This window comes from Arachis ipaensis, chromosome B07 (genome assembly GCF_000816755.2).
Source record: "Arachis ipaensis cultivar K30076 chromosome B07, Araip1.1, whole genome shotgun sequence".
Lineage (NCBI taxonomy): Eukaryota > Viridiplantae > Streptophyta > Magnoliopsida > Fabales > Fabaceae > Arachis > Arachis ipaensis.
This window is the reverse complement of record NC_029791.2, coordinates 121,753,150-121,765,080: the sequence shown is the minus strand read 5'-3', so window position 1 is coordinate 121,765,080 and position 11,931 is coordinate 121,753,150. Positions and strand designations below refer to the sequence as shown.

The 11,931-nt window shown below is 33.8% G+C and overlaps 2 protein-coding genes across 2 annotated transcripts in view; both read right to left on the bottom strand.

The window, feature by feature from the left end:
* Nucleotides 1–343, bottom strand: part of LOC107606170 (classical arabinogalactan protein 5) — a gene marked incomplete in the record, with an annotated part of 1,109 nt that extends 766 nt beyond the window's left edge. The window contains 1 exon segment of the mRNA XM_016308171.2: nucleotides 1–343. Coding sequence (XP_016163657.1) covers nucleotides 1–140 — 140 coding nt within the window.
* LOC107606168 (isoamylase 3, chloroplastic) overlaps nucleotides 2,052–11,931 on the bottom strand; it is a 12,976-nt gene continuing 3,096 nt past the window's right edge. The window contains exons 6-24 of the mRNA XM_016308170.2: nucleotides 11,482–11,718; nucleotides 11,140–11,244; nucleotides 10,098–10,202; nucleotides 9,640–9,774; nucleotides 9,427–9,513; nucleotides 8,759–8,810; nucleotides 8,428–8,491; nucleotides 7,579–7,678; nucleotides 6,553–6,653; nucleotides 5,656–5,707; nucleotides 5,344–5,406; nucleotides 4,817–4,906; nucleotides 4,665–4,737; nucleotides 3,941–4,020; nucleotides 3,328–3,432; nucleotides 3,148–3,246; nucleotides 2,990–3,051; nucleotides 2,666–2,774; nucleotides 2,052–2,499 (exon numbers count right to left, since the gene is read on the bottom strand). Coding sequence (XP_016163656.1) covers nucleotides 2,353–2,499; nucleotides 2,666–2,774; nucleotides 2,990–3,051; nucleotides 3,148–3,246; nucleotides 3,328–3,432; nucleotides 3,941–4,020; nucleotides 4,665–4,737; nucleotides 4,817–4,906; nucleotides 5,344–5,406; nucleotides 5,656–5,707; nucleotides 6,553–6,653; nucleotides 7,579–7,678; nucleotides 8,428–8,491; nucleotides 8,759–8,810; nucleotides 9,427–9,513; nucleotides 9,640–9,774; nucleotides 10,098–10,202; nucleotides 11,140–11,244; nucleotides 11,482–11,718 — 1,866 coding nt within the window. The 3' untranslated portion in view covers nucleotides 2,052–2,352. The remainder of the gene's footprint in view (nucleotides 2,500–2,665; nucleotides 2,775–2,989; nucleotides 3,052–3,147; nucleotides 3,247–3,327; nucleotides 3,433–3,940; nucleotides 4,021–4,664; nucleotides 4,738–4,816; nucleotides 4,907–5,343; nucleotides 5,407–5,655; nucleotides 5,708–6,552; nucleotides 6,654–7,578; nucleotides 7,679–8,427; nucleotides 8,492–8,758; nucleotides 8,811–9,426; nucleotides 9,514–9,639; nucleotides 9,775–10,097; nucleotides 10,203–11,139; nucleotides 11,245–11,481; nucleotides 11,719–11,931) is intronic.

Below are 11,931 nucleotides of genomic sequence, written 5' to 3'. Positions count from 1 at the left end.
GCGGTGGGAGGAGCAGCCTTGGGAGACGGAGAGGTTTTAGGGGTGGCGCGTGGAGCGTGAGCGGGTGCTTGTGATGGGGCTTGACCAACACAGACGGTAGCCAGTAAGGCGGCGAGGAGGAAGAAAGCAAGGCGAGACATTATTAAAGTAAGCTGAGAGAACAATAATAACAAGAAAGAATTGAGAGAGAGAAACAAGGTTTGAAGGGTTTAGAGTGTGAAGAAGAAAAGAGAGAGTTGGTGGGAGGGGGTATATATATGTGAGATGAGAGAGTGAAAGAAAGGGCCTTTGGAGTTTGGACTTGGAACACTAGCAAGCAAGCAAGAGAGTGCAAGACTCTTGCCTCTTCATGTTTGGTGTGTGGCTACAATTTTATTTTTCTTCGGTCTTAACCGTGTCAACCTTGATTAGCTGAAAGTCCAAAAAAGTCTCGGTCAAATTCTCAATCCTAATCAAATCAAACTCGTGTTTCAATTTATTTCAATTTTGAAAAATGGATTCTCTTCGCTTTTAATTTTCTTGTCAAATAATATTATTTTTAAGTGTGAATTTTTATTGCATATCTTTTTAGTAAAATAAGAAATATGTAAAAAAAGTATTGTACAATAAAAAATTAGTCTTGACAATATTAATCAAAATGAAATATTGAAAAGATCAAATCCCTTATAAATGCGTTGGACGTATAAGATTTTAATTTATAGTTGACTAGTTGTCATGGCATGAGTATTTATATGGTATGTGGTTAAATATGTATTATTATTAGAGTTATGTTAAATGTATATTAAAATCAATTATCAAAGTCAGTTATTTATATAAAATATATAATAAAATATAAATATACATTAAAAATAAATTAAATTACACATGTATTTAAAAATCAAATTTTTAATTAATTAAATAATTATTATCAAATTTTAAAATTTAAAAACATTAGGATTAACACCTAAACCATTACGTACCGTTATACATTTATGTATTATACGTTTTGCACCTCATCCCTCTCAATGCAACTATCATTGTTGTCGTCGCAAAGGTCTTGACATCGCCGCCCCCTTACTGCCGCAGTAGGTTCTCTTCCAACCCGAATAATGATGCTTGTTTGCACCCCTTACCGTCGTCGATCTCTTCCATTTCCGCCAACTCTTTCTCATTGGATGGCACCATATTGTGATAGAAATTCGTGGTGTTGCGGCAGTACCAACATTTTTTCGACAAGACCACACGGCACATGTTTCGCCGCTGGATTGGTTCTTTGATCATCGCTTGTATCTACATTTTGCGCGTATACTTGATCCAAGGCTTCTACATCGTTTCCTACGACTTTGGAATTTATATGTTCAATCTCCTCATCGATTTTCTTTCTCTTTAGGTTGATCTCAAAATTTAGAAATTTTACGACTCTTCTCACCAGAAGTTCCAACGAGAAGTTAAAAATTATTTTATAATAAAATAAGACTAAAATAAAATTTTTAAGAGAATTGATAGTCAATTTAAATTAAATTAAATTTATCCATAATTTATTCAAATAAACAACTTCTAATTTATATTTTAGTGATAGAATTTTAAATTACTTATTTAAAATAGTAAGGGTGTCGTAGTCTGCAAATCCAAGATAGTTATACTTTATGAAATATTTTTATTTAGTGAACTATGTTTGAAATTTTATTTTTTATAAACAAAAGATAAAGCTTTATCATATTTAATCAACCAACTCATTCTTGCCAGCCACCTTTCTTGGGGATGATGATGTCGTAAATATCCCCCTAAAGCTTACTAAATATTTCCACCATCTTAGCATTGTAAATTAAATCCGTATAACTCCAATGGGAAACAGTCCAATATTTCTAAATTGCTGCCAAGAGAATTATTAAAATTGTCTCTAATATTTCATTAAAAGGTATTAATTGATAGATAATAGAACAAGGAAGGAATTAAGTTCGGAACATTTTTTAGCTTTAGCGTCGTGGACGGGGAACTTAGACTACCTTAAATAAAAGAATGAATCTTATTTAATTTAACTCGAGTCAATCTCGCAAATCGCAATATAAATATACGCAAGAAAATAGATATAGATTGATAACAACATTTATTGAACTCGATCATCTGAACATCTTAACATCTTAACCTGACTTTCTATTATAACCTGACTCTATATAATGCTAAATCCTGTAAATCATATTAGTTCAGGATTTGCAGTCTTATTACTATTCTTCGTCTTTTCTTTTCTTCTCTTTTTCTTTTTCTTTTTCTCGGGTGCCTATACATCCGGCCTTTATATAATACAAAATATAAATCTCAGATCAAGCTTATGAACCATTTCAGTATCTGAGATACGTCTATGTTAATCACATTTTATTGTACAATTGTGAGAGGGGGATTCTCCAATGAAAACTTGGCCTCAAGAAGAATGGAGGAGTATGGTGCAATGTTGTAGGTGTTTCCTTTGCAGGGGAGACCATCAAGGTTAAAGTCATCGGGAGAGACAAGATTAGTATCCACCTGCATTCGCGTCAAGAATTCAACTTAACATGAGTATAAAATTTATAAGGAAACAATTTGCTGGCAATGGCATCCTCTAAAAAAAGTTGATGTTAGTGCTTAACACAAATTTCATGCTAAAATCTTTATTTGGATGGGTACTAAAAGGAGGAGAATTGAAACTTACCACACGAAACCAGCTCCTCTTAGTTGGAGGTGTTGGAAGCATAACCTCAACAAAGAAGTCATGAGCATTAAATGCCAAATAGATGTCTCCTCCATTGTTGTCATGAAGACTGTATACACACGCAATGCACAGAGAAAATGCAAAGCAATTAATGTCAGGTCATTCAGTCATTGTCTTTTTTAGTATTAGATTCGAAGTACATTCCAAGACCAAAATGTAGTTTGCAGCAACACTGTTTAGATTCATTGTGTAAAAGCACTACAAAAAATTCTTCCAGGATTTACCAAACCCAATTCCTTATCAAAGATGTACATATATTCTTACGTGAATGCAAGAAATTTGCTTTCATAGTTGTCCCAATTGTGTTCATGCCACGTGATATCAGTCTGCCAAGAAAAAAGAGTTCCATAAGCACAAATGAGGGTGTGTGCTACCATAAGATTTGCAGTATTAGTTTACATAATGTGAAGCAAACAGATCACCTTGCTGAGAAAATTTTCATGACTGAATACTTTATGTGCATGCCGGTACTCTATAACTTTGGAGAAAAACCTAAAGTGGTCATTCTTCCGTGCATCCAACTATTGAAAAAGAATATTATGCTGTCAGTAAATAGTCAGTAAGAAACTGTCAAAAGTGAAATCGGCAGGTTATAGACTTGCCTGACCCCACAAGAAATTATTAATAGAAGAATCATGCCCATAACTATTGTTATTTCCATAGCGAGTGTGGCCATATTCGTCTCCCATTAGCATCATAGGTGTGCCCTGCAGTCATTTCAAAATTCTAATTCCTACTTTGCCTTGAGTGGTAGCATAATGCAAATCAATAAAATCATACCACATCATCTCGAATTTTACTTTATAAAACAAAATAAGTTGAAAAGGTGATATAGTGCTATGGCCTGAAATCCTGAATTGCATATACTGTCTGAGAAACCCATGGTTTACATTTGGTGATTAACCTGTTTAAACACTTTTACATTTGGCACAATGCCCTAATTAACAAAATTGAAGGCAGGTTATTGCATTTTATATCTCTCTAGTTTATATGTATATCAAGACATGCAACTGGGAAAGATGTGGAAATTTGGGAAAGAGCTCCTCTAAAGTAGGTTTGTCTTTTAAGACTTACGTGAGAGAATATTCACTTTCTTCCTTTAAAGACAATGCTGACTTCAGAAGAGTTATATACAAACAAAATGATTACAGAATTTCAAGCACTATTTTCTGCTAATAAACAACTGAAATATGACTAACTAGTTGGTATGTGAACCTGAGATATCATCAATGCCAAATGGAAGTTTTTCATTTGTCGTGAACGTAAAGCTTTTATGCTAGCATCATCAGTTTCCCCTGTCAAACAAATAGTTTTTTTCCAGTAAAATGATAATAATTAAATAGGCAGAATTATACAGCAAACCGAATATTGCTCACTTATCAGAATTCAATTCCTTTCTCAAAAATGTCTACACAAAATGAGAAAGAAATAGGGAAGAGAAGCAATCCCAAAACAAATCAATGAGATAATCAGTTTGGTACTCAAAATGTGTGTGTGATGACGAACAAAATACAAGTCCCAACAATTGCTACCAATGACTGCAACATGGTTGCATATCAAGGACATCCATGCTTCAGAAAACAATTAAAATAACACTGCATTTTACAAACTAGTGATGATAAAATATGAAGCCTGTTGTGTCATAGTTGGATAAACTTCATTGATTTTTTTAGGTGGGGAGTTACAAGGAGAGCCAAAGGCCCAGAAAAACAAAAATCTAGGAACCATGGATCACACGGGGTGAACTTCAGTCATTATGGTATGCACTACTTGTGACTCGTAAGTGTTCTTCAGACATCCAGATTGTAGTACTATTATTAGTCTTGGGTTTCATGTTATACAATTATATCATTCTATATGCTGGAATAATTAATCTAAAAGAAAAAAGGCCATTGTAAAAGAAAGAAGCAAAGGTAAACAGTGTAGTGCAAGAAGCTACCTTCAAAACCACAGTTCCAACTAAAATTGTCATTGCTTCCATCCATTCCACCTTCGCCATTGGCTTCATTGTGCTATGAAACCAACAACCAAGTAAGGTGCCAAAATTTTGATAAACAGTGGATATTTGACCAGAATTAGGAGTGGTGGTACCTTGCAATTGTATGACACAAGATCATACAAGGTAAACCCATCGTGTGCAATAACAAAGTTAATACTATGATATGGTCTACGGTTGTTCACCTGTAAGATAAACAAATGCAGATGGGAACATTATTATAGAATTATTCATATAGCAATTTTAGAAACTGAAGTGCTGGATATGGTAGTTTGACTGTTTAATAAGGATGCTAAGATATTAAACTCGATGAAGATAGTTTACATGGTGACAAAACAAACGACTTCAATGGAGCAATTAGTTTGATGAGTGCAAGAAAAATCCTTAAGTTTGATGACCCTTGTGATGAGCATGTGAAAAATGGCCAACTTAGGGACTCAGGGTACATGTGTTAATGTAAACTACTGTGAGTCAAAAGTAATTCCCATTAGTTTAATCTAATATTCTGCCACATAAGTTCAACTTCATAAGTTAGAGATATAATACCATTCCCAAAACACTCTCAATAGCATAAGCTTTAGAAGAGTTGGTCTTTGACAGGGAATATAGTAGTGATGCTTACTTTATAAAGATCAGAAGATCCAGCAACCCGAGTTGCAAAACTCCCCTTCATACCAGCATCACCCTAGAACATTTTCAAAGGAAGAAAATAAATTAGCAATAAATTAAACAGTTCATAAGTCAAATCATAGAATATAGCAAAGACAAGCAGTAGTCCCATCTGATTATTTACGTAGTTTCTTGTTTCTCATATAACATTATAGAATGGGTAGTTCTGTTTGCCTAAACTACCTATTGCAAATCATACCATTAAAGGTCAGGTAATTTGAGGGTCTAAATTAGGTTTCTTTTTTCTTTCCCTCTTAAAAATTACCTTGAAAAATTTCCGCAAATCATCACGGTATTTCCCATTCCATTCAGCCCATCTATGTCAAAGAAAAATAGTCAATAGAGGAAACAGGTTTTCTATTTTAACAATAAATGAATCTCTCTAGAGCAGAACCCCGTTCCAAGAATGTATGTGGATATCGTCCTTGAAATACTCTTTTGTGTTCTAAACAAAACCATATTTATGCAGTTCAGATGAAGATTTTGGCCATTGGAACAGATTACATAATGCTGAAGTGATCATTTCATGCTGAAGGGTAGAACTTAAAACAACTAACATGTCATGCAACCGTTGGTGAATTCAATTGCAGAATCAGAATAACCCAATTATCATGTTAATTTTTGTCACAAAACTAGCAAAGTTGATACTTGTCAGGGGGTGAAAGCCGGAATCAAACTATAAAAACATGAGTGAAATTGATATTTATTTATGAAACAGTAGAGCCAACCTCCTTACAACAGAAGAGGTCGACCTCTGAGATTCTTCAAAACAAATAATTATGAAAAACATACTACAGGACAATGGGAGACCTGTGGCCTCCCTCTCTAATTCTCACTTAGTACTTGTTGTCTACCTCCACACTTCCTCTTTCCACTTTTACATTCACATTTCACACCCCAAGTTCCATCCCTAGCGAAATCAACATTCAATGATGCTTCTTAGGCATGAATCTTCCAGTTACTTTCACATTATGTCCTCCTTATTCTCATGCGAAAATCCTCCATCACATCCCTTTTTTGTAGCATAAGCATTATAAATGGAAGTCTAAAATCACCCAAGCATGTAGTTCATCAACTTTCATGATTTGTGGATTGTATTAAAGAGTATTCTTAGAATGATCATACGTACTTAAACAGTAAAAGTTCTAAGAAAATAAATTACCGATCCCAATTTGGGAAACTTCCAACAAGATAAAGACCTCCACAGTCCCAAGGCTCTGCGATAATTTTACATCTCGATAAGACTGCATCTTTAGCAATTGCCTGCAAAAGAATAAAACTGATAGGATCAATTAATTATAAAATAAAATTTGGGCCAGTTTCCTAGCTGAGATAGAGAATAACTAGCACTCAATGATGTCTTCAAATTTAGAAACTGTAGAAGTGTTTAAAACCAAAGTACCAAACCAACAAAACTAATCAAGAACTTCTGAAACTCAACTACATCCAACTATGTCTCTCAGTTTCGGTTGGTAGCTCAGCTCCCATTGGTTTCTAATTTCTAAACAATTCATTCAATTAGACCGGGTTTTGAAATAATCTGGAGGTCTTCTTTTCTACCTGTTTACAAGTTTAGCATGATAAAGAGGTGAAATCATGCTCAAATCCTTACCCAACTTTTTTATATAGTGCTCTTCATGCCTGTACCCAAATCCCAGTAACAGATTCTAAGCGGGTAAAGCTGCAAATTCGTCTGGCATTGAATTAACAGTCTTTCCTGCTATTGCTTTGAATGTTATTAATGTGTTGTGACAAAATCTGAAGTCTTAATTTATCATTTGAATAACCATTAACCAAAGAGGTTATCTGTTTATACTTACATAAGCTACGGGAACTCTTTATATGCCTAAAATCCCTTGAACCAGACCGATCTAAATTGACTGTTACGGTTTAGATTCATTCAATTAGATACAACATGTGAGTTTAGTTTCATCAGCCCTGTAGTTTGCTAATTACATTGGTTCAACGCTAAGAATCATGTACCCTGACAGGAAACTACAACATTGGCAAATCTAGTATGTCCAGAATTTTGTGTTGCTTTTATGTCTTTAACAAAATGTCCATAGCTTGTCAGGCATCCTTTTCAGATAATATGTGAAATAGTGAAATGGTTGAACCAAATTTATGAACTTCATACCAGCATTCAAGAAAATGCCCATCATATCTATATCCTAGGATATAAATTTACCCTAATCAGAGGGGGAGCGTTAAGGGGGGAACCATCAGTTCCTCGACAAAGGACACTTGCAAGATCAAATCGAAATCCATCCACATGATATTCAGTGACCCTACAATAAAGTGAAACCCAAAAAAAGAATTGATGATGCTAATTAGTTACATAAGCAAACAGAATAAATAGAATTTACAGAACAGAAAATAATGCTTCCACAAATAGAAAATTAAAAAGAAAAATTATGACTAGTTTTGAATTATTAGTACTGCTAATGGCATCACAAAAGATGAGTTGTTAATATAGGTACTATTGCCTATAATGTAGGTTTAGCAATTTTAGGACCATCAATGATTGGGGAACATGGATCCATTGGCAACTCCTTTGGAAAAATTGTGGAATAGTATTTCTTTCCTGTATTTCAAATACTCTCATTGTGTAAATATTCCATTCGAAAAAGAGAAAATTCAAAACAATTGGGAATTTTCAGGAATTGGATGCAGTTATTAGTTCATGATATGAGTAAAAGCACCAAAACTGCTCAAAAAATTTTAAAGCACTAAAGATAGGTAAACATTACAAGATTCCCATAGAGGCAAACTGATGTTATGGATTAATGCTTGGCTAGAAAAGAATCATGGCAAAAGCATAAGGGAAAACAAGTATAACGTTAATGTTTTATAGAACATCATGAGCAACTGAACATGTAATGGATTAAGAAACCACAAAAATTTTATATTCTAAAGTATCAAGCCTGTTTGAGATAAATGAATAGGGAGTTGTTCTTAGATGAAATGAACTAAATTGATCAAGATATACACAACTGGCCATTGTATAAATATCATATTTTATGCAAGTAGTCCATACCAGTGTCTTAGGCTGTCAAGGATGAGCTCCATGACCACAGGATGGTTACAATTCAATGTATTTCCTGAAGAAAAATATTTACTCCAAGTGAGAGTACTTATATTGATATAGGTCTAGTATTACTAGATGAGATCACCTACATAAACCAAATGATGCATACTAAAATTTAGCTGCTAGCAATTAAATCAAAGGGAGCTGTTTATTCTCAAAATAGTGAAAAGAGAAAAAGTATTGCATAACAAATATCCTCAACACTCGAGAAAAATGTGGAACAGGTAATACATTGAATTGTTGATATAAAATTTTGATAGTAAGACAAAGATAAACTTACCACAGCCAGAGTAGTTCAGTAGTTGACCATCATTGTCCAACATGTAGTAAACCTGTAGAAAAGAAGAAATTTTAGAAGAGTAAAAGCAAATCAACAATCTAATATAACTAAACAAACATAGGCTGATTAGTGAATAGATAATACCAACGACAAAAGGACAACTTGAGAAGGAAACTAAGCAGGAAATGCCTTTGTAATTTGTAGCAATGTAAATTGTAGTTCTAAGATCGTGCAGAACTACTACATTTCAAAGGCCACTAAATCCATGTATTGCTTATGTCAAGAATTTGAATCAACCGGATACCTTACCTCCTAACTGTGTCGCATGGATGGTATTAAACACATTATCTGATATTATTACTTACACGGATCTTATTGTCACCACTACATTTTTCATTAATATACATAATGCTACATTTCTAGATCATTTCTTTTCTTGTATACACCTTGTTTTCAACCTGTGTACAATTCTTACACTATGCTATTTGGAGTCTTATAAAGTAAACTTCCTTAGTTCCTTTTCCTTTATCCCAAAAAATAAAAGATGATTAAAAAAAAAAAAAAAGAAAGCCAAATTTATAAGAACGCCTGACCATAATGTATGGTATTGCAAGTATTGAAGTATACCAATGCACAAATAACACACTTTGCCAAAAAAATAGAATTACCTTATTATCTATACCACGAAATGAAGTAGTGTAAGGATTAGGATCATCTGCCTCATTAGTATGATTATAGACAACATCCAAAATAACCTAAGTGTGCATAAGATTTATTGCAAGTGAGATATGAGATATCAGATGTTATAAAATAAGGTAGAAAAGCAAAACAATATAAAGTAGGTTACACTCCAAACTAAAATCAGTGGAATTCAAAGTTACCTCTATGCCAGCAGAATGTAAAGCTTTAACCATTAACTTGAATTCCCGGGAAGCATTAACTGGTCCTCCACCAGCACTAGCATAGCGACTCATAGGGGAAAAGAAATTTATTGTTGAATAACCCCATGTATTGATCTTGAAAATAAAAAAAACAACAATGAACTGTCAGTACAACTGTATAAGCCACATAATATGTCAAATTCATATACACTGTCACTTAACATATCACAAACCCTATTTGCTTTTCAGATTTCTGCACCAGCTGAATGAGAATGAAAACATAGTTATTCTACCTACATGTGTGTTTATGCTATTACATATTTCTTCAGAATTCGTGGGTAGACTACCAGACAGAAGAGTGTTATTTGTTTACTGGGACTCAAAAATACACTGTAAATAATGAAGAGATTCCACACAAAACTATGCCGCAAATAATAGATCATGATACTTTATATTACCATGTGATCTCTGGGGTTCGGTCGCCTTTGGAACTCCAATTCGTCAAACTCAAAGACAGGTAGCAACTCCACTGCATTGATACCAAGCTCTAGAAGGTGTGGGATCTTAGAGATGAGAAAAAGATCAAGTTAAAATGACAAGGAAATAAATATTTTTACAAAGGATATAATAAAGCATAAGCAGCATTATTTCCTAAACTTGGAGACACCAGGTAACAATATAGGTCTAGTTTCAAATTTGAGCTTGTTTTAAATTTCAAGCAATTTTAAATTTGGACAGAGAAAATAATATAGGTCTAGTTTCATCACAATTCTTTGTATCGCAATTTAAGTGTTAAAAACAACTGCCTTTCACTCGTTTAATAAAAGGCTGAACAGAACTCTAGGATCTAAGTTATTCACATTTTTCAATACGCAGACATTTTCATATATGGTGTTTAAATATTTGTTGAACCATGGGTTGTACAAAATATTGGCTAAATAACAAGAATTTATTATGATGTCATTATAACTCTCTTTAGGAACTTTCAACTGAAAATCTTAAAAGGGGAACTCTGCCTTCTATTACTTTAAAGCTGCTACATAACTTCCACATTTCATTGGAAAATTAATATGTTGCCTATATTCAAATCCACACCATTGTCGGTGACATTTTCTAGAGGACCCAAAGGAGAACTTCCCACAGATTTAATCATACTATGTACAACATAAATACGTTGTTAGTGTATACTGGAAACCAAGCAATGAGCACTAAAATTAAGGGCGAGTCTAGTAATATGAAAAAACACGTTTAATATGTGTCCATTTTTAACACTACACTATAGCAAATGCTATGTGAGCCAAGCTTCTTGTTACAAATATATTCAACCCAGATCCTCCAAGTATGTAACTCTTAACACTTCTTATATTTTTTTGACACTAGGTTTCATTTGGTCAAACTTGAGGGCGGGCTTTACTTACAGAAATGGAATATTTTAAAACATATGAACATAGTATTGCGTCAAATTCACCTTAAGAATATAAAGAATAACACAAATATTACCTTCTCAATCACGCCAAGATAGCTACCACGAATGTTATTTTCCAGCCCACTAGATTCATCACTTGTAAATGCACGGACATTCATCTCATATATAACAAGATCTTTCTGCAAGTGCATCAGTGAAGCATATTGAGAATCAAAGCAAACATTATACATCATTCAACCAGGAAGACAAAATGAGCAGTAAAATTTAAAGTACTAGACAACAGCTTTAAAAGCGTATATATACAATAAACATAAACCAGCTTATATGAAGCCTTAATACAAGGACAATAATGTGATAAGTATCGTTTAGGAGCAACAATAGACATTTATGCAGTCAAAAGACCCAAAAGACCAAACCTCAGGAATATTTGGAAGCTTGTAATTTTCTCCCCAGTCAAAAGGTAAGCTGTCAAAATCATATGTGCCGAGAAACTTAAACAACTTCATGCTAATGTCCCCAAAATATCGCCGACCTTCTATTAGTTTTGCATAAGGATCAACAAGCACAATGTTGCTGTCAAATCGATGCCCCTTACCCCAGTCTTGAGGCCCATCTATGCGATATCCATACAGAACATTGCTCCGAGGCAGATCCTGAGCATTGAAAAGAAAAAAAATATATATTAAAATCAAAATTGAACTTTGGTAAAACGGAAGAAATAAAAATGTATATCACGCAGCTAGCAGCAACAATAGTCCAATAAAATCCAATGGCCTTATCTCATTTAGTTAGGATTTGTACGGGTAAATTAGAAAGTGTTAGGTACATTTTTGTTCCAAGGATGTTTGATGAAATTATCGCAAAAT